General features: G+C 41.3%; 1 protein-coding gene across 1 annotated transcript; it reads right to left on the bottom strand.

The window, feature by feature from the left end:
* Positions 1-1,536: 1,536 nt before the first annotated feature.
* atp7a (ATPase copper transporting alpha) lies at positions 1,537-19,909 on the bottom strand. Its single transcript, XM_085175739.1, is given in 24 exon segments — positions 1,537-3,513; positions 3,612-3,714; positions 3,821-3,938; positions 4,262-4,465; positions 4,636-4,778; positions 4,859-5,005; positions 5,097-5,310; positions 5,407-5,589; positions 6,822-7,016; positions 7,098-7,232; positions 7,323-7,477; positions 8,378-8,440; positions 8,443-8,504; positions 9,856-9,947; positions 10,064-10,297; positions 10,432-10,654; positions 12,973-13,049; positions 13,160-13,321; positions 13,493-13,656; positions 13,746-13,958; positions 14,081-14,863; positions 16,530-17,034; positions 18,190-18,320; positions 19,618-19,909. Coding segments are annotated over 23 exon segments (4,572 nt in total). The 5' UTR covers positions 18,310-18,320; positions 19,618-19,909; the 3' UTR covers positions 1,537-3,236.
* Between the last annotated feature and the right edge of the window lie 1,987 nt (positions 19,910-21,896).

Here is a 21,896-nt window from a genome sequence, read left to right as displayed (position 1 = left end):
CAGATCTGATTACATTTGCCAAATCTGTACTTTTTAAACCTCTGTCAAGGATTTCAACCTCCTGGTATTCACTTTAACTCACCTGCCAAATGAGTGATACTAAACAAGCCTTCTCCAGGGATACACCCTTTAAAATGGGATGTTATAATAGGCCAGCACGGTGCTATTTCATGTCTGAATAATCAGTGTTTATTGTTCTATTTATTCTACTTGCCAGACACGTGTGAACAAACCACTCTCTGGCTTGTTGAAAAGTATTTTTCTGCCTCTTTAGTGACACAGAGGCTGTGTTCAGGAACACTGACAATAAATGTTAAATTCATATCAATCATTTCAGAAAAAACACGCTGGTTCTCACTTCTACCAAGCCCAATTCTAGTATGAGAGATCTGATTACAACAACACAAGGTGGCAGAAGTGTTTTTACATCGTTATATGCATTTAGAGTGTCAGATATAGATGTTGTAGATGTTATAGACTTCTCATGGATGCAATTTGTCAACGCCATACCTAAATGGTTCATCTCGCTAACACTCTGCCTGCTTTGAAAACTTCAACCAGTAACATTTCGAGTCCGGTGAGTTTGAGGAATGCACAAACTCCCAGCCAAAAAGATATCTGAAGCAAAGACCTCCAGCGCCCCCTTTTACTTTATCTGGTAAATGGTAAAAATAGCCTGTATTTGTATAGCGCTTTACACAACCAGTCATCCAACATTCACGCACACATTCACACACTGGTGATGGCAAGCTACATTGTAGCCACAGCCACCCTGGGGCGCACTGACAGAGGCGATCTGCACCTCAGTCATATCAGCACATGCCATGACCAAGTTCAAGCCAAGCGAGCTGATAAAGCAGGTAGATTTTACGCTCTGTACTTTTGTTCTGCAGTCAGGATTCAGATAACGTGTGTTTGGACACAGTTGATTAACCTGTTGTGTCTAAAAGAATGTGTCTGTAAACTGTTGTAAACTCACTTTTGGTGCCAGGCCAAGCTCATCACCGGACATTTCTAAAATCACGAGTGGGAGAAAAAAACAAAACAAAGATTAACTCAAAGCAACAAAACTCACACCTTTAACCCAACTCAAATGTGTTTCTAGAACCCAGCGTGCATTCAACAAAAATGAAATGCTTTTGAAATATTTACAGACTCCTTCCCATATGATGTAATTTTTTTTGTGAGGTGTTTTTAAATGTTTAAACTCTGTAATCTCTTTGAATTTATCGCTGTAAAATTACAATTCTAGATTTTCAGTGTTTTCAGAGAGACGCCCTGGAGCTCTCTCCAGTTTATTTGAAGTAAAAATTTGTTATTCTCGTGTTCATGGTGACTGAATGTAGCACTTTCCAATTCCAGCTGTTTGCGGTGTGTCTAGAAAAGCACAATGTTGTAGCAGATTTCCAAATGCTGCACATTTTTAGAACCACACCGATTTCAGTCCGTGCTTGATCAGTTAACTCTAACAATTAAGAAAATTCTATTTACCAAATCAAATGAAATTTCAACACAGCCAAAGCGAGACGAATCAACTCGAGAGGAAGTCATTTATAGCTTGCATTAATAATTTTTAAAATACTGTGACAAAGAATGTTTTCTGATTGTTTTGCAGTACACTGGGGTGATGTAATGTTTTGACTAACCAGATGAAATAAACTTGATAAAATCCCACAGCGAGGGTCTTTGTTGATCCACAGTGCCATCTAGTGGCTTAAAGCAAAAACAGCAATGTGATGTTACGAAAGCATTTTTATTCTAAAAGGCACACAATGTTCAGAAGAACGCGCAAACATGGACACAGATATCTGAGGCCTTATGGACACTTGAAAAAGGCATTGCACAAAAACAGCATACTGGCAGAACTGACCAGACCAGAGTGCATCATGGGGAAGTGGCAGGACGTGCTGATGTACTTATCAGCAGGAGGAAAAGCAAGAGAGAAATAATTCAGAAACCAAAATAGCTCAACTGTTTTCTAATGATTCACAACAGCAGTGGCTGTTCAGCATCCTCCTCAGATCTGATGGGATCTAAATAGTACTGAACTATTACTATTATTCTTCAGCGTTTGCTTCTCAGTAACTTGTTTGGCGGATTGCTGGGACACAGCTGTGTTTACTCTGTTCGTGCTGAGTCTCTTTGATCACGTGCAACAGCATCAATCCTATTAGAAAGGAAAGAAAAAAAGCTGAGAAAGTGACAGCCTTGCATTAACGACAGAAACACAAGAACAGTAACACAACCTTGCTTACTGCAGACACAAGGAAGGACACGACGGCATTTAGAGTTCAGCCATTTCAAAACACAAGCCTAATTGCAACAACTCATAAAGACATCCAAGAACATCATAATCCATGTAACAACTTCTGCTTCACTGCAACAGCAAACAATCTTCACATACATTGACAGATGACTGACTACAGCTGGAGCGAGTTGACGCATGCTGAAACTAGAGCTTAAATTGACCTCTGCTCACACTTTGTGAAGATCAAGTCCAAGATAACCTCTGAATGCTGCTATCTTTGGAATGTGTTGGAATGTGCCAGGTAGCACTTCAACTGGCACTTTAGGTAACACTGACATTCACATCTCACTCCTTAGTTTTGTTTAACAATCCCTTTTGCAGCTTGTTATAAAGTTTTGATGCGTAACCTTTCTAAGCAATCACACATTTTTTGGGAATGTCAAAATCATAATTTACATTTGGATTCAAGAACTTCATGTTTTACATTGATGTAGTGAAAAAAATAGATAAATAATAGTATAAATAGTTTGGAATATAATTATACAACACTTTTCCATTTAAGGAAGATTAACTAAAATAAAACTCTACTGTGTCCACTCTTAGGAAGGGCACCACTGTTTAAATGTCTTTGGATAGATGTTCAAGATTGTAAAGTTGCAACGATGATCACAGCTCTGCTTCCTGGATGTGGCCCCTGCTTCATGGCTCTGAAGAAGCTGACACGTGAGAGTTGTGGATTGTAGTGTCAATGGGTTTGTCTAGGAGTGTCCCCAAGAGCGTAACCTCAACAAAACCCATCTCATCATAGTCTGAAGAGTGTGATCAGTGGGTTGAGCTAAAAGAAAACAAGGGAAAGCTTTCTTCACGTAAACAGTGCTGCCCTGAGGGCACCTACAGCAGATGGAAGGGCCATTATTCAATGTAACCCTTTTGACTTAGCATGGCACAGCCTGGAATAAATGCACTTTCTATTGTAAGCTCCTCAGATTCAACACAAGTCATCCTCGTGGCTCGCAGCCTCCCCGACCAGCAGCGAGTGTTTGTCGGGGTCGATGAGCACGAAGCTGTTGACTGAATGCTTGTCAGAGCGCAGCGAGTTGATTGAGGCTCGACTGTAGTTGACGATGCGGTCTAGCAGACTAAGTTTGGGGGACGGGCGACGCATCTCGCCCATGCCGATGTGGACGCTGACGTCAGACAGGCTGCCCTGCCGCCTGCTGGTACCCAGTCTGGCCTCCAGCTTCTCTGCAGTGGGTTTAGTGTAACTACATAAAGATGAAGGGGATAAAGTGGACAGAAGTTTTTATGAATTAACACAAGATACACACAAAATACTTCAACAAAACCCCAAATATTTCATTACCATTTAAGTAGAAGCGAGGACAAAACCACAGAGACGGATGACAGCGCCATGGCAGCAGAGCCCATCCACGGCTTTAACACCAGGCCGATGGGAAGGAACACCCCTGTAAATAGATGAGGTTCGTATTTCCACAGAGCTCCAAATGATTTCCCTATGATACAAAAAAAGTGGATGACCTCACTCTGCATTCAGCCCACCAAAGAACCTACCAGCAGCAATAGGAATTCCAACCAGGTTGTAGATAAGAGCGAAGACAAAGTTGATCCTGATCCTCTTGACGGTCTTTTTAGAGAGGTCAATACTGCCGACCACATCCAGCAGGTCATTCTGAAGACAAGAGAACAACACTGGGTAAATGAGGAGGGCGTTAATAGCAATTTGTGGCAAAAAGGTGAAAAAGTTTAAATGCTTTAAGTAAAATGCTCTTAGCACAAAGCTTTAAAAAACAACAACAAAAAAAACAAACAGATCAACTGTTTTTATTTCAGTCTACAAGGATTTTTATGTTAGACTTTTGTTTCTCAAGTTGGAGAGTGACTGGTGACCTCTGTGTCTGCTGTGTTGTCTGCATGTGATTCACATCATGCTAAATATCATCTGTGCTGCTTTCATGTTACAAAACAGACACCTTTGTCGGATCAGATTCTCACCCTGATCAGCACCACATCTGCGGCCTCTATGGCCACATCTGTCCCGGTTCCTATGGCGATGCCCACGTCAGCCATGGCCAGAGCGGGCGAGTCGTTGACGCCGTCACCCACCATGGCGACCCTCTTTCCCGCCTGCTGCAGCTGTTCCACTTTGGCCACCTTGTGGGAGGGCAGCACCTCAGCGAACACTTTCCTGATGCCGACCTGGTGGACAAAAAGCAGAATGATGAGCTCAGAAATCAAACACGTGTTGGGTTTCCAGCTTAATATGACATTAAAGCAGAAAAGCAAAAAATCGAAGCCATCATCTCTGTTACAAAAGTCTAATGATAGCATCAGTATTAATCAGCTCTTCATTCGTCTGCTTTGCTTACCTGAGCAGCAATAGCCCGAGCTGTCTTGCTGTTGTCTCCAGTCATCAGCACAACTTCCAGACCCATGTTGGTCAGCGTGCGGACCGCCAACTCAGCCTCTGGTTTCACTGTGTCTGCTATGGCTATCATTGCACACAGCAGGTCTATGCACAGAAAAAAAAGGTTTAAGTTTCAAGCAGTCAGAAAGTGAGAGAAAAGAGTAAATTTTAACATTGCTACTCACCGTCTACGGCCACCAGAACAGCAGTGCGTCCTCTGCGCTCGTGCTCGATCATGGCTTCGTCGATTTCAGGTGTGACTTGCAGGCAGTTCCTCCTCATCCACTCCCTGTTCCCAATCAGGACTACATAGGTGGCTGTCTGAACCAGGCCTGCAAACAACAGCAAGAAGGCATAAAAGCAAGTGAAACACAACTTTACAGCAACTGTAATCGTGCAGTAGGAATGCACTTCCAAACATACTTTGCGGCTGTGGGTCCATGATGAGTGGATGGGAGCTGGTGCATGTCTGGCTGTCGCTGATCTGGACTAGGACACTGTTGCGCTGGCTGTTGTCCTCGCTGTCACTGTCCAACTGCTTCAGCAGACTCTCCGTGTTGCTCACCTGACATCGGATGCCACAGCCCGGCACCGCCTGAAAGTCCACGCACGTGCCAAGAGACTCTGTGCCAAGCTCCTGCACGCAAATAACAATGGATCAACATCTTCCACATATACATACTGTAGATTATCATTCATCTCACCGTGGGGTCAAATCTGATGAAAGGCAAACCTTTTTGCAGTATTTGGTAATAGCGGCTCCCAGCGGGTGTTCACTGTTGTTCTCAGCTGTGGCTACAATGGCCAGCAGGCGGGAGCGAGGCATCTTATTCCCCTCCACCGCGATCTTGACTTGAACAACCTTTGGGGCCCCGTATGTAATGGTGCCGGTCTTGTCAAACACCACAGACTGAACCTGCATATGAAAGATAATATTATAAGTTATTTACTTGTGACCCTAGAAATTATATCGAAATATAAAAGACGTTTATTACCTCCAGCATTGAGAATTGAATTATTTATTCATGTGTCTCATCTTTAACAGTCTTTAAGATTTTTTTTAAAGATTTTTTAACAATTAAAGCAGGAGATGGGAATTTTTTTCAGAATAACAGCTCTCAAGCAAATTAAAGAATGTGGAAAAATTATTACAATTCATGAAACAGAAAACTACAATATAAAAATACTGTCGCCCTCAGTGCTACCCCTCAGGCTTCTAGTAGATATACCTACTGTATCAATTTCAAAATCCTACAGCACCTTGTTCTCACAGAACTCTGACCTTGAGCTTGCGGCCACTGAGATTGTAAACTGAGATTTTTAGTAGATACACCTATGGCATGAAGGGGGGGGAGAGAAATCTTCCCATTGAACATTTTTTGTTTGACATTTTCTTTGTGATTTCCTTCCTCTTTGCAGCTAAAAGAGGCCACCCAAACACATGACATCAGTGGAAAACCCAGGATGTCCGGACCGGCTTTTAAGGTGTCGCGGATAAATACAACAAAATAAAACTAGTACCAGTACCGAAAAAAAGAAGATTTATTCATAACACACGTGAAAAGACCCAGGAAAACCGAGTTAACGATAAAGACAATAACAAAATAATGCTGAAAACCAATAAAAACTCTGAAAACCATACATTTCACACCTGAGCCTCAACTCTCACGGACCGGTACCAAACAACTCACGGACCGGTACCGGTCCGAGGCCCACGGGTTGGGAATTGTTGCTCTATTTAGTACATCGGAACTTAGTAGGGTAGCTCAAATAAGTCAAAAGATACAGACCAACAACAAATGTCCATTACAGAAGACATAAACGAACAGGCTGGTTTTCAGGAGGATCATACCTGAGAGGTGAAAATAACCCACTAAAACAAAAAATACAGTAAATGCACTTGTGAGGTCTAAAAAGATCATTTTAGATGATGGGAATAAATCACTATACATGTCACGTAAACGAATAAGTGCATACATGTGGCACTACATCGATAAATCAAATTTAATGCATTCAGTCTCACCCATCTGATATCTGCCTGCATTTATGTAATTATAACTTTATTCAACGTGTTAAAACTGACAGATGCTTTCTCATATATAACCGCCTGGCTAACACAGAGGTGTCAGAAAATCATCATTAACACACCTTATGCGCCATCTCAAGTGGCTCTCCCCCCTTTATCAGGATGCCATTTTGGGCTCCGACCCCTGTGCCCACCATGACAGCTGTCGGGGTTGCCAAGCCAAGGGAACAGGGACAGGCGATGCATAACACGGTTATGGAGGCCTGGAAGGCGAAGCGAACCACAGCCTCAGTCCTGGAAATGGATTTGTCGTAACCCTGCGTGAAGGAAATGATGTTAGCTTTTTTCCCAATTCATAAAAATGACATAAAACTGAAGTAAAAAGGAAAAGAACTCACAGGAAAGTACATCTCCACCAGAGAGAAGTTCAAAAAGCCAATGATGATCCAGGCGATCAGGGTAAGCACAGATATGCCAACAATAAAGGGTACAAAGTAGCCACTAATTTTATCCGCATACTGCTGGATGGGAGCCTAAAAATACAAAGTAAAGACATAAACACTTGTACAGCATTACTCTCAAAGCTGGTATATACAGTGCACAGGCCAAACCATGTAATTCACCTTTGAAGTCTGAGCCTCCTCCACTAGTTTGACAATCTGAGACAGCGTAGTGTCCATGCCAACATGTGTAGCACTGACGAGCAGAGAGCCGTTCTGGTTAATGGAGCCTGCAATCACCGAGCTCCCGGGCTTCTTCGTCACTGGCATGGCCTCACCTGGAGTCATAAAGCAACAGCTGGTCAAAAAGCTGCAGTACAGGTAAGAAAAAAAAATAAACAACACCCCCCCCCCCCCCCCCCTCCCCAATAATATTTGGTTTGGTTCCCATAGCAAGTTGCACTCCAACCAGATGCTTTTGGCCTTCTGGAGAAAGGTTTTAAGGTCAGACAAGACAAAGACTGAGCTGTTTGACCACCTTGACAAGAGGTATGTTTGGAGGAGAAAAGATAAGGCTTTCGCATCTAAGAACACTGTCAAGCATGGTGATGGTAGCATCGTGCTTTGGGCAGTTTTGTTGTCAGTGGATGCCATGTAACAATAATAAAATAACAATAAAGGAATTCGTCACCTTCCCCTGAAATCAACAGCCAGAAACACACAACAAAACTGCTTCTGGAATGAATGAAGCAGGCTAACATTAAGCTTCTGAAATTGTTTTTTCTCAAAGTCTCAACTTCAACCCTATTAAAAAATTTTGGATTATGCTTAAAAGTCAAGTCTGTGCCAAGAAACAAACTAATTTAAATGAACTCTACCAATTCTGCCAAGAGAGGTCAAATGTCCAGGAAGAATTATGCCAAGGTTGTTGATGGCTACCAAAGGCACCTGGTGAGGTGTAACTGGCTGAAAGAACTAAATATTAATTATAGATTAGAGAAAATCTAAAATAAATCTAAACTTATGAACCAAATTCTTGTCTTTTTAAAGTAATAAAAGATCTATCCTGTACAATCATTCCACCCTAGAAAAATAACATTTCAAAGAAAGGATTAAAAGCCCCAAATGACCATGAGATTCATGCCCACGATGAGCATAAGTGACCTATTAACACTTTTTATAGACATCCAGCACCAGTCCATGCATAGATACAGGTCCTACAATTAATGATGACCAACCTGTGATGAGGGACTCATCGGCCATGGAATGTCCTTCAATGACCCTCCCATCGACTGGAAACTTCCCCCAGGAACGACTTTGACTATATCACCCCTCTGAACCAGCTCCACATCCACCTGCTCCTCACTGCAACACACAAACATAAAATAATGTCAAACACTATTTCTACAAAACTACTATAAAAACAAATTCATTTTTGACACTGAAAAAAATAGTAAGATTATTAATAATAATGATACTAGACTGTTTAGGAAAGGCTGTTAGAAGACACACAAGATCAAAATTGTCAATTAAATCTGACACTAACTCTGGAAACTCCCCTGCTTTTTTTTTTTTTTTTTATACACCTTTAGTTATGCTGTTGTCTATTTCAACACAGGGCTCTAGAGTGCGACCAATTTGGTCGCAAATGCGACCAAATTTTTCAGTGGTGCGACAAAAAAAAAAAAAGAAGATTTGGTCGCACCTGTGCAACCAACTGTTCGGGTAACAAAAAAAACCAAAACAAAACATCTCTGCAACTCTCCGTGTGGTCAACAACAGACACACATTATGCCCCTATCGTGGACTAAACCAATCAGAGATAGTCAGGGGCAGGACCTCTCTGATTGGCCGTGGTCTAGTTGAAAGTGCAGGTAGAAGAGAGAGGTGAGTAGTCTGAATAAGGCGATATCAATTCATTAACGGATTCCACACAAAGACGTAAACACAGAGCGGACCCGACGCATCAGAATCAGCTTAGTCTTTCTCGGCTTTCTCACCCGACGGCTCGTGCACGGATACACTGTCGGAGCTCTGAATCAAATCAGGACTTTGAGAACCGGAATCAAATGGATTATAGAAATCAGTGATGATACCCAGCCCTAGTGAGCAGCCTAGGCCTGAAAGAAGTGGATGTAGCTGTGGGTAATAAGAAAAGATGAAAATAACTATTGATAACTTTTTTGTTAAGTTAAGGCCTGATCCGTCTGAAATTCATAGCCAGTGCTCTGACACGGTGCCATCAATCTCTGAATACTGAAAAAGCACAGTGTATCCAGAAAACACATTATATGCTGCAATAAATGCACTGCCCAAGTGTCCCCTCTCCCCACTGCCTTTCAGCAGCAGCAAACATGTCGTCAGAGGAGGCCAAGATGATGATTAAGTTTAACATTTTCTACAATATTGACAAAGCACTTTAAGCACAAGATTGTTAGTTAATAATTTAGAAATGAATATTGTCTGTATGGACTTCCCCCCCAAAGAAGGTGCACATGTAAAACTGCAGTGTTAAGCGATGCGGTTGAAAAATTTGTGTGCGCCTAACTTTTGTGCCGGTACGCCTAAATTTTTAAAGTTAGGCGTACCGGTGCGCCCATGGCAAAAAGTTAAGTCTTGAGCCCTGCAACAGGTACTCTAACTGCAAACATTTCATTATGTTGTCATTTAAAACCAAGTCAACATGTGAAAGGTGAGGGCAGAGAACCAGGAGTACCTGAGAACTGAATTATCACTGCCGAGAGTGACAACTGTGGCCTCAGTGGCTTGTAAAGACATCAGTTTGGACAAAGCCTCAGAAGTCTTGCTCTGGAAGACGGCACATAAAACAATTTGACTTCTTATACATGTGTATCGATTTGCAGACTTTTCAAAAAAGTAAAGTTACTTGAAATGTCACAGATATTAATAAATATGAGCTAAACCTTGGCTATCTGTTCCAGCCAGCGTCCCAGAGAGATGAAGACAAAGAGCATAGGCGGTGTGTCGAAGAACGTGATGGGATTGACTTTTGCCTTCTCCGCTATGGCCACAATTAGGACAACGAATGAGTAGGTGAAGGCTATGGTAGTGGCCAGAACAATTAGCACATCCATGTTGGCAGACTTGTGTTTCAGGGCTTTCCAGGCTTGAATGTAGAAGTAGCGACCTCCAATAAACTAAGGAGAGAGAAAAAACAAAACAGAAACCATTAATATGACTCCACGAAATTAATACTACTATTACTACGACTACTACTACTAAAAGTTCCCTATCATGTTTCCTGGGAGTGAAGTTAATCCCTGTGATTTACCTGTACAGGCAAACAAAACAGGAAGGAGAGGAGGTTCATGATGGAGAGGCCTGGGAGCAGCTGTCTCTCCAGAAACATGGTGGAGTGGTAGCGGTTGCGGTCCTCTGCCGTATTGTTGTGATGATGTGAAACTGTCATCTGGTGGTCCATAATAATCATGTAGGTCATCATACCCATCACAGGCACACAGAAAACCAAGCTCACAAGGAAAGACTTCCTCCACCTTAGCAAGGGAAGATAATATTCACTTAGTAACAGATTTTTTTAAAACAACAAAGCAAACATATGCTGACTTTAATAATCATAACAAAAAGAACCAAGACACAACTCTCTCACAGCCAGTATGACTAAACAAAACTACACTCATACACAATTTGGAGCAATATTTTGTGGGGCAATATTATAATGATATTTATTAAATAAATATAAAGGCTCTGGGAATACTACAAACAACAGGGCTAATCTCATGCACCAAAACCCTGAGATAATGTTAGTCGAGCCAACTTACATTAAATCATCTCAACTCAAAAACCATTAAACACTGGTAACACTTAGCTTGACAAAGCAACCTCCTAATTCACACCAAGCTAATGGCTCAGCCACACAAGTTAAAATAAAATAAAATAAAAAGGGTTGCTCAGAGCTTGAAGGTCTTACACACTCACAATGACTTTAGATCGAAAGTTGAGTGAACAGGTCGCCTGGTCACAGTCTGACTTGAACTGACTTGAATCACTCAGAGAGATTGTTGAAGGTTTGACAATAACTGCAGTCTAATTTATAAATGCAGACAGATGCCAACATGTTGCCATCAGTCTGATTATGTTCCTGTAGTACAGGAAGGCCACTGAGTATCAATGTCAGTTAAATTTCTGCTGAATGTGTTAATATTTCTATCTTTAGTGCAACATGTGTGATTTTCAACCACTTAATAATAATAATAATGGATTGGATTTATATAGTGCTTTTCAAGGCACCCAAAGCGCTTCACAATGCCACTATTCATTCACTCTCACATTCACACACTGGTGGAGGCAGCTACGGTTGTAGCTACAGCTGCACTGGCACTGACAGAAGCGAGGCTGCCATATCGCGCCATCAGCCCCTCTGGCCAACACCAGTAGGCGGTAGGGTAAAGTGTCTTGCCCAAGGACACAACGACCAAGACAGAGAGCACGGGGGATCGAACCGGCGACCTTCCGGTTACAGATACGCTTCCCAACCCCCTGAGCCACAGTCGCCCACTTATCACACTTCACTGTTATATTATCAGGAACAGATTACATGTTATTGCCAGCTTGACCCCATACAAATGCAGAATGATATCAGCCTGCAGTTGAACAGGGTCTGATATAAGACTGATACCAGACTGACCAGGTCTTATGACGCCACTTATGCCTGGCTTTCAAGCCAGTGTTGTACGGTTAACAGTCTATTTGGAGGAAAACCTAAATAAATAAATGAAGTGAGATAACATTATTTTAGATAAAACAGATAATAAAGTTTACCTCTGCTGATTAAAGAACAGGTGACAAATCGCAATAATTGTTACAGCAATACTCAGCATATTTCAAAATGTTAAAAAGTGCAATAATATGAAATAGTAAATGAAGCAGTGTGATAACATCGTATCATGAGGTGTCTGGTGATTCCCACCTCTATTCAGTTCCTAAAATATTTGATCTCTGACAGCATTTTTGGATGCTTGTAGAAACCACAGGTTTGCAGGTCTTATTAGTATTATTATTTTTTAAACAGCTTTTTATAAAATGGCACGTGATATTATTTAAAACAGTGCAAATCAAGTAAATGGCTTCAAAGACATAAAAAATTTGAATAAAGAAAAATGACAGTTATATGCTCCAGGTACGACACATTGTACCGTATCCTCAATTTTGCCCCGCAATTTTCAAATGAATGCATGTGCAGCTGAGTGTAAGGTCAGTGTTACAGCTTCTTCTCCCATGGGCATGTGAGAGGTCGCTTGGATCTGAAGGACGTAAATAAGAGAGGGACTAAAAACAGGGCTCTGTCCCATGACCTGCAGCAAGACACGACACTACAATGCTTAATTACGCATGCACCCTCCAAGTGGACTTGGCCTTCGTGGCCTTGCATATGAAATGTTTTCCCTCAGCTGAGAGTGCTTTTTAGAGCTGAATATGAAAATAACCTCCTCTGAAGCATATTACATGTGCAGCTTACCTTAGCTCGATTACCTTATTGGGTACAAAGAGAGCTACATTTGTGACACTGACAACTAGCTTCAAGCTCAACATACCTCACTAACTGATTAGTTTCAATCCCTAGTATCACTCTCTGATAAGTTAACATTTTACTGCCTATAATGGCCTAAGCACTTCACTCTACAAAAAGATTTTTCTTAGGAAAGTCAGATAAACGATCAAGCCAACATTCAGATGAACAAAAAAGAAAAAGAAAAAGTTTGAACACCAGACTCGTGTCCCAACACAGTATGGTAACATACATAACTACACAAACAACAGGTTTTTAAATTGACAAACACCAAATGCTGCTTACTGTCGTATCTCTTTGCTGTGGTCCAGGTGGCTGGCAGTGCGGTCCCTCTTTACCAAAGACGCTTCAAACCCTAGATTCTACAGAAAACAAACTCCTGATGAGGCCTTTAAAGACTTTTATCCAGACCAATGAATTAGTAAAAGTATAACTGAACACATGCATAAATAAACAGAGGAAGGCGTAATACCTCAATCAGCTTGATGATGTCTCGTGGTCCAATAACTTCAGAGTCGAATTTAATGTGTGCTTTGTTGGTTGCCAAGGCAACAGAGGCATAGATAATCCCCTTTTCTTTCATGAGGTTGGATTCAATTTTGTGAACACAAGAAGCGCACGTCATTCCCCTGACCTGACAGAAGGTGAAGAGGAGCAGACAAGCAGATGAAGAGGTAGAAAATAATGAGAATATGAAGGGAAGAATGCACCTCATCTAGTGAATTCTTATTGAGAAATGTTTGTTTATGGTTTTGAATGCATGCATTAATGAACATAAAGTCAATGCAGCCTCACAGTGACTCACCACTAATTCAACGTTTCCACCTGAACCTTCATAGTTCTCCATAACAGAGGCGGTGAAGCCCAGCTCCTTCACGCACTCGGCTACCTTCATAGGATCGGTGACTTCAGGGTTATAACGGACCTCTGCTTTACTCGCCATTAGTGCCACCAGAACAGAGTAGATACCTGCACAACATCACAGATTTTCTCTTTAGTTCCTAAGGAAAGCCAAAAAATTATCCTATCAAAAAAAACCCAAAAAAACTTTAACACACCAGGTTCATTCTTGAGATTTCGCTCGATGTTTGACACACAGGAAGCACAGGTCATCCCTCCGATCTGGATGTAGCATTTAGAGTTGGTTTTTCCACTAAGTCCCTGGGGGGTTTCTTTGTGGTGGTCACTGTCCACCTCTTTACCTTTGACAGGTGCTATACTTGAAGACTTCGATGAAAGAGGATGTGGCGCAGGCAGCAGAGAGTTGGTCTCTGTTTACAAGAAGATTTATTCATTAATGATGCTAATTTTGCTCACTAGCCTCTAAAAATAAAAGTGCTCTAGGCCTGAAACCACATGGGTAATTAAATGCCAACATAATCGGTCCTCTTACCAGGCAGAAAGGCATCAAAGCCCATGTCCTCTATGGCCTCCCTCAACTCCTCTGGTGTGGTCAGCAGAGGGTCGTACTCAAATATCCCTTGGTGATCAGTCAAAGAGACCTCGGCTGACATGACCCCTTTCTTTTGGGAGATCACGCTTTCAATGGACTGAACACAGGAGTTGCATGTCATGCCCTCAATGTGGATATTCACTACAGATCCCAGTGGCTGATTAAAACAAGGCTGCAAGACAGCAGGTTTAGCCTGGTTTGCTCCTGTAGGCCATGATGATGACGGTGGTAAAGTGGGAGCAGGTGATGTGGACACAGGACTGAGGGGACCGGAGGAGTCCCACGGTTGAGTCTTAAAGTTTCCTGGAGGCAGTGCTTCAATTGCCTGCTGCAGCTGAGTCACTGTGACCTTTTGGGGGTCATAGCAGATGGAGGCCTTCTCGTTCTCCAAAGACACCTCCACAGAAGACACACCAGGCAGCACTGAGATATTGTCCTGAATGTTGACCACACAGGAACGGCAGTGCATGCCTTTGACCCTAAGCGCGACGAGCGTGGTGTCTATGAAGATTTCAGTCTCCTCTGAAGTCTCAGATGGTGACGAAATTGTTTGTTTTTGAGAATCAACAAAGCGCTCCATTTCACTGGGGGACAGCTGCAGGGGGCGGGGCTTAGACTTCACAAAGGCCTTGAATCCAACCACAGTAATTTGATCAATGATGGTTTGGACACTGAGGAGGTAAGGCAGGTAGACGAGTGTAGCTTCCTGAGACTCTAAAACAACTGTGGAAGAGATGGAAACAGGAAAGTTAAAACAGAAGCACAAAGCAAATAAAAACAAATGAAATTCTTTGACAAGAAGCGGAAGCCACTGTGTGTGAAACACGGACAAAGATGTTGGCAGAGAATCAGACACACAAGATACAATCAATGTGAGATCATTTTGATGGTCCAGCTTAAAGCTTCAGGAGACAAAGCCTTTACTTCACTCTGAAGGCCGTTACACACTGAACATGTTGCATAAAAACAACACAAAATTCCAGATCTGAACTTGGCCTAATTACAAACCAAACACGTTATATTTTTGTGGAACATTCATCCTCAAAAAAAAACAAAAAAAAAAACACGGACTGTGACAAAAAAAAAAAAGTTCATCCTGATGTTTCCGAAACAAGTAAAGAAGGAAACAGAGATTCTGGGTTCATCAAATTCTCACGAGAAAGCAGCAGCAGGGACAATATTACGCTTTGATCTAGAAGTTAAAACTGTATCACGCTCGCTTTTTTACATATTTCAGGATGTCAGTGGGGCACTTTGAGCTCTTTTAGCAGAGATGGGACCACGCTTGAAGAGGGAGAGATAATTTCATTTCAGAGAGACGATTTTGTGGGCGATCGTGGCTCAAGAGTTGGGAGTTTGCCTTGTAACCGGAAGGTTGCCGGTTCGAGCGCCGGCTTGGACAGTCTCGGTCGTTGTGTCCTTGGGCAAAACACTTTACCCGTTGCCTACTGGTGGTGGCCAGAGGGCCCGGTGGCGCCAGTGTCCGGCAGCCTCGCCTCTGTCAGTGCGCCCCCAGGGTGGCTGTGGCTACAATGTAGCTTGCCATCACCAGTGTGTGTGTGTGAATGGGTGGATGACTGGATATGTAAAGCGCTTTGGGGTCCTTAGGGACTAGTAAAGCGCTTTACCATTTTACCTTTACCATTTACCATTTACGATCATGAGCCAGAGCAGTATTTAGCCACGACGGCACTTGTTGCCGATTGTTTATTGATTGGTCAGATCTGTTTATTTGGATCCAAAACATCAGAAAGTTAAACTACACATCCTGTATGAACGACTGCAAAAAGAATAGGTGAGCCCAAAAGATATTTTTAGCTCACAAAATATTTGAATGGATTTTACATGTCCGGAGTCATCTTATGCCAAAAACCCAGGGTTAATAAGTATGAATACCATGCAAAAAAACAAAAGAATCCTCTCCAATACTGAGCTTCAGGGCAACAAACTACGAAAGTTAAAAACTGACTTCGAAAAATTTCAAATACGCATAACTTTTTCTGTTCTTTTTTTTATAAAGGAAAATAAATGTCATCATTACTATAAAACTGCCCTTTTTGCGTCAGTTTGAAACAAATTTTACAGAGCAAACAGTACACTGACAGGCTGTGCAAACAACCACATTGAACGCAGGGATCATGCTGCACTCAACCACCATAATCCCGTCTACAAGTCATTCTTTCCAACCAGCCGGGATTTCATGAGTCATAATCATATCGCACTAAACAATCTCTACATGCTGAACCTAAAGACAGCCTCGCTGATCCACAATGACATGACGCCTGAGATGTAGGACGTGCAATTCAGCAGTCGTGTTAGAACATCTCTTCCAGCTCATACTGTAAAGTTATATATGACTGTAAGTTTGCAAATGGGTCGAGCACATCACCTTTGATCTTTTGAATCCCTTTGAGTTTACCAATCTTTCCTTCAATAGTGGTAATACAGGAGTGACAGGTCATTCCTTCAATGCGCAGCTTAAGGATGGCCGCTCCACCTTGCGTGGTCTGAGATGGACAGGAGGTGGGGTCTTTTTGCAAAGGGCTGCTCGGTGTGGAGATCTCCGGCGGTGTTACGCTGGCCACCGCCTCACTAAGCTGCTGCGTGGACGTCAGGGAGGGAACAAAGGTGACGGTGAGGCCCGTCTGTGGCAGGTTCTCTCTGACATCCAGCACTCCCTGAATTTGTGATAGTTTCTTCAATGCTTCCTGTTGGGCTGTGGGTGTCATGCCCGAGGTGGAGACCAACTGGATATCAGTAGGGACTGGTGTGGCTTTGCTGGAAGCTGGCAGACTTGATTCAAAGCCCATGTCCTCAATGGCCTCTGACAGAGACTCTGGGCTCTGATGGCTGGGGTCAAATATGACAGTTGCATTCTTGCCCTCTAAAGACACCTACAAAAGTGGAGTTGAAAGAGAAAATGTAAAATGGAGTAAACAAAATTGGAATAAATGCTAAGCTTAACCTTAATATGCAATATAGCTACATTTAAGATGTGGCTTCTATTTTATTCAAGCAACAATCAGATTTACCTCCAGTAATACTCTTAAGCACTTAATGCCGGTTCAGAGTTAATTCCGATACTATGAAAGGGATATTTTTGGTCCTGTGTAGCCATACAGATTATTTAGATTTTATTATCACCTAATGCTTTTACTGTCTTGTCTCAGAACTAAACCTTTATTAAAACAAACAAACAAAAAAAAGAAAAGAAATGCATGACTTTGGCAAGCTTACAGCATGTGCTGTCAGCATGATCCCCTCAGCTCTCACTTTAGCAAGAAAGAAACATGTGACACATTGAAGGCATCACCTGACTTGGCCGTAAGTTAACCAGCAAGTGAGTGAGTAAGTGTGGCTGCCTGCAGGGTTAACCTTTATTCTCAGAATAAAGGGGAAAAACTAATCCGACAATGACTGTTCTACTAAGAACATAAAATAAATCTATTTACTCTTCGCAGATCATGTCTGTATAGATTAATGTAAAATAATCCAGGACCTAAACTGTCTTAAGACACAAATGACATTTTCTGTAGATACACACAGAGAATGTATTGAGCTGATGTCACAGTCCCGCAAAGGGCAGAGCGTTATCTGGAACACACTATTACATTATCGTCTCATTTACCCTCAGCCTCAGGGGTAAACACACAATAAACAAAACAGCAGGCCTCAACTATTGCAATTAAACCCTCTCTCATGGCTACATCGATGCTACTTGGCTCTTAATCAGATGAGCGAGTCCCAAGGGGGTAAGATTAGGGTATCAATCAGGCCTAATACGGGTGGAAGGAACCTTTAGTTAATATACTTTTTTTCTTTATGAGATCTAATACATGGTTTTAAAATACTTGACCACTGTTACAACATCTAGTTATTTCAGATCCTGTAGTTAAACAGTAAGTATCACGAGGGAAGTATTGAGTCAGCAAAATGTTATTATCAGTTCCTCAACAAAGACTGCTGCATGACATTTAAACTAAAAATTTATTAAAACAAAATTCAAACCCACTAACCACCACAAACAGCTCTAAAGAGCCCGCGTTTACCTTTATATGCATCACTCCAGGAAGAGACCCAATGCGCTGCTCTATGGACTGGACACAAGAGCCGCAGGTCATACCCTCCACTCCAAGAGAAACTGAACACAGGCTGCGTTTCTGTGTCATGACTGTGTTTCCTAAAAAAACACAACAAAGACAATGGTTTTCCCACCAAGTCTTCGCTTTGAGGAAAAAGATCACGAAAGCCAAGTAGAGAGAGACGGGGTAGTTCTTCTCAAAATGACAGTTTCGTTAATGTATGGGGCAAACACAAACACGCATGCAAAACTAAACATACACGATGCCTTATATTACCAATAAAGTGTTTTTAATTTTTTGATTTTAAATCAAGACAGCCGTCAGGGTTATCTTTGCTTTACTAAAATAAAAAAAGCTTAACATCAGATATAAAAATTGCTCAGCTTAAAGTTCGCCTGTTTTTAAAAATGTGTCATCAGGGTGAATCTCCATTTTTATTTCTATAGCAAGGTTTGAAACTGTCAGAAAAAGACAGTAGGGTGATGTTATCCGATGTGCACAGGTGGTCTGCAGCTTTACAAAAACTAAACTAAATTTTGTGACATGCAGTTGGTGCTTCCAATTCTGGTACATTTACTAGACAAAGAGTGGAAACAAAACAAAGTTTTGTTTGTACAAGACGAGTATTGTTCCTGTACTTCCTTCCTGGCATGGACTAATCAGGTTGTCCAAACATTGCCGTCGAAGGTGAAGCTTGAAACATGATCCCAGTTTCATTTGGCTTACAATAACGTTCGTTTCGTTGATGGGCTGAAAACATATCTAAAGTTCAAGTTTTGGTGGATAAATAATGTTTAACTTAAGTATAATCTCTGTTATCCCCTCCTGGGCTTTGAGTGAATAATGTCACACATACAGACGATCACTTACGGATCTGGCGTATAAACATAAACAGCACTCTTGGCTGTAGCTATAGCCGTTTAAAATCCCATGAAACGGATGAGGCTCTTAAACCCTCCTCAGATCGGATCCGTTGAATGACATAAAGGGACTCGTATGACAATAGAGAGAAAGACCCGGGCCACGTTTAGAAAAAGCGAGACACCGATGAACTAATCTAGATAAACGTTAGGTTAACACAGAAGAGGTAACTTAGTGAATGTTTGTAATGCTTTTTAGAAAAAGGTCAGTTACATAAAAAACGCATCAACTACAATGGAATGCAAAGTATTTGTAAAGCTAGTTTGGTGACTTGTCAGCCGTACGAAAAAGCTACTGATCCCTTTTGTGAGCAGTATTTGTAACAGAAAGTATCACCTCCACGGAGCTAAAAATACCAAAAATATTATCCAATATAAATATAATCGTTTTAGGATTATATAGGAAACAATTCCGTCTCTTACTAGTTACAATGCGGCCAACGTGACACCACAGAAATATCTGAGAAAAACTTACCGTTTCAGTTCACAGCGTGAAGCAAACTGTTAGCCACAGGCTAGTACTTGGCTAAGTTTAGCTAGCAAGCTAACTAGCTGGTATCTACTCTTCATCCTACGTTACAGTCAACAAAGCGGACACGTCGCTGCATCGTGAGGACTGCTAGAAATAATTGACAGTGCTGGATTGAGAGTTTTATTCCTCTGTTATCACAGAACTCTGCTATGTGGAGCTGATTTTGTTGTGTCTCCTCATGCTGACGTGACGGGCGGCTGCATTCCTGTTTGTCAAGGGATAGAGGCGGAGCTAGGAGAGATACGGCAACGTAACAGGGTGGAATTTCCCTGGACTTTGCCTACAAGGCTGTGGCGTTCTCTAAAAGTAACCATCTTTTATATAAATCGTGGTTAGGTGTCGTTAGATTAGATGTCATGCAAAGAGGTTACTAGTAAGTTAACGGGTTCGCTTTAGTGGACTCGAATTATCAGTCGACAGTTTAGTTTACGAGCCTTGAAGACGGAACTCAGGGTATGAACAATGAGCAATAACAGAAGAGAATTTATTTGTCCCATATCCTCCTGACTACCAGGAAAAAAAAATGTTGTCCAATCAAAAAAAATTTTTAAATCCCCCAATGTTTGTAAGGTAATTAGAAGTTTAATTAGTTTACATTTTTTAGATATCACATGTCCACTGCAGAGGACATTGGAAGGCCAAACATGTAAAAATGAACTTTGATGGCAAATATTTGCTTCAACTCTTCACCAAGGAGAAGTTTGAACTCAAGGAACTGTAGTGGTTTCTTCCCCCAAAACTGCAAGTCATTGCTATACTGAAGCCACGAGTTGGTGATTGCCAGATCAAAAAGTAGAGAACTGCACATACTGTCAATTTCTGAGTGCAAGAGACCATCCTGTAGAAACTCAACATTCGGCAACAAGGTCCACGTCACCTATATTGGTAGTGTACTCAGCAATTGCCAGTGGACTTGGCACATGGACAAACCTTTTGTTTTTCTTAGACCATCTTGTGCGTCTGTCCTGAGGTTGATTGCCATAGGCAGAGGATGCCATGACAACTGACTTGTTGTCCAACCACTTAATGACAGCAAGTTCAGGTCTGAGTACCATCTCTGAGGCTCCTCCTCCTTTCTTCTTGAAGGGCTTATTCCCTATGATCTTCTTCATCAGACAACTCAAGATCTGGGTTTCCCTCATCAAACTGCAATTAATTTCTTTCTGCTTCTAAAAAGGACTCCTTTTCTGGTCATTTAAAAAAACAGAACAAAATGGAGGAAATGACTACAAATGTCCACTATGGAGGACATTTTTTAAACACTTCAATACTATACTAAAATGAAGTTAGAATTAAGCATACTGTGTTTTAATGTGTTATTAAGAGACTTATTTAAAATATGTTAACAACATTTATAGCTAAAAATTGCTCAATAAGAAGTTTTATGCACTTACTTTTCTTCTTCCCATAAAATGTGCTTGCAGCGATGGCCGCCATGTTCCTTAATGAAAAAACTAAAGTTCCCAAAGCTCCACCCCTTCACATTTGGTATCATTGGAAAGCCCTAGATGTCCTCTGTAGATACCAAAAGGAGGCAATTGTGTAGTATGCAGTGTATGGGAGATATTCAGGTTTAGAAAGGTGCTCTACAGAGGACAAATTTGCATTGCTGGTAGTCAGGAGGATATTATTTATCCCATTTTTACTGAAGTCGAAATAATAATAATAATAATAATACATTTTAAGATGTATTCATGCTTTTTCTATGCTTCACTTTGCTTCTCATCTACCTACAGATATTAAGGTTGTTATAGGCAACAAAAATAAACACGAGACTGGATGTAAAAAATTAAGCCTTAAACTATGGAACATTGTATCCTTCACTGAAAAAAATAAGTAAATAAAGTAAACAATAAAATAATATTCAGGCAGCACTGAGTCAAAATGTCAAATTGTTATGTCTTGGGTTTTTATCCCAAAACTTCAGGTTAGGTTTTTCAAAATGTCGAGTTACTCACTCTGACTTGTGAATAAGTTGAAATTTTAAGTTATTTAGTTGAAACTTTGAGTTACAAACTTAAATTGTTGAATTATGGCTTACAAAACAAACAAATAAACAAATAAAACATCAGTGACATAAAAAGCTTCCATGTTAAAGCCTTGCAACCATAAAATAAGACTTTACTGTTAGTCTTTGTCAGTTTGGGCAATTTCAGTGTCAATGCTTAATTGTCAGTGTTGTGTTCAGTTTTTCAGACCTAAATGAAAAGCTGCAGATTTTG

Source organism: Neolamprologus multifasciatus, chromosome 2 (assembly GCF_963576455.1).
Source record: "Neolamprologus multifasciatus chromosome 2, fNeoMul1.2, whole genome shotgun sequence".
NCBI lineage: Eukaryota > Metazoa > Chordata > Actinopteri > Cichliformes > Cichlidae > Neolamprologus > Neolamprologus multifasciatus.
This window is presented reverse-complemented; position numbering and strand designations above follow the sequence as displayed.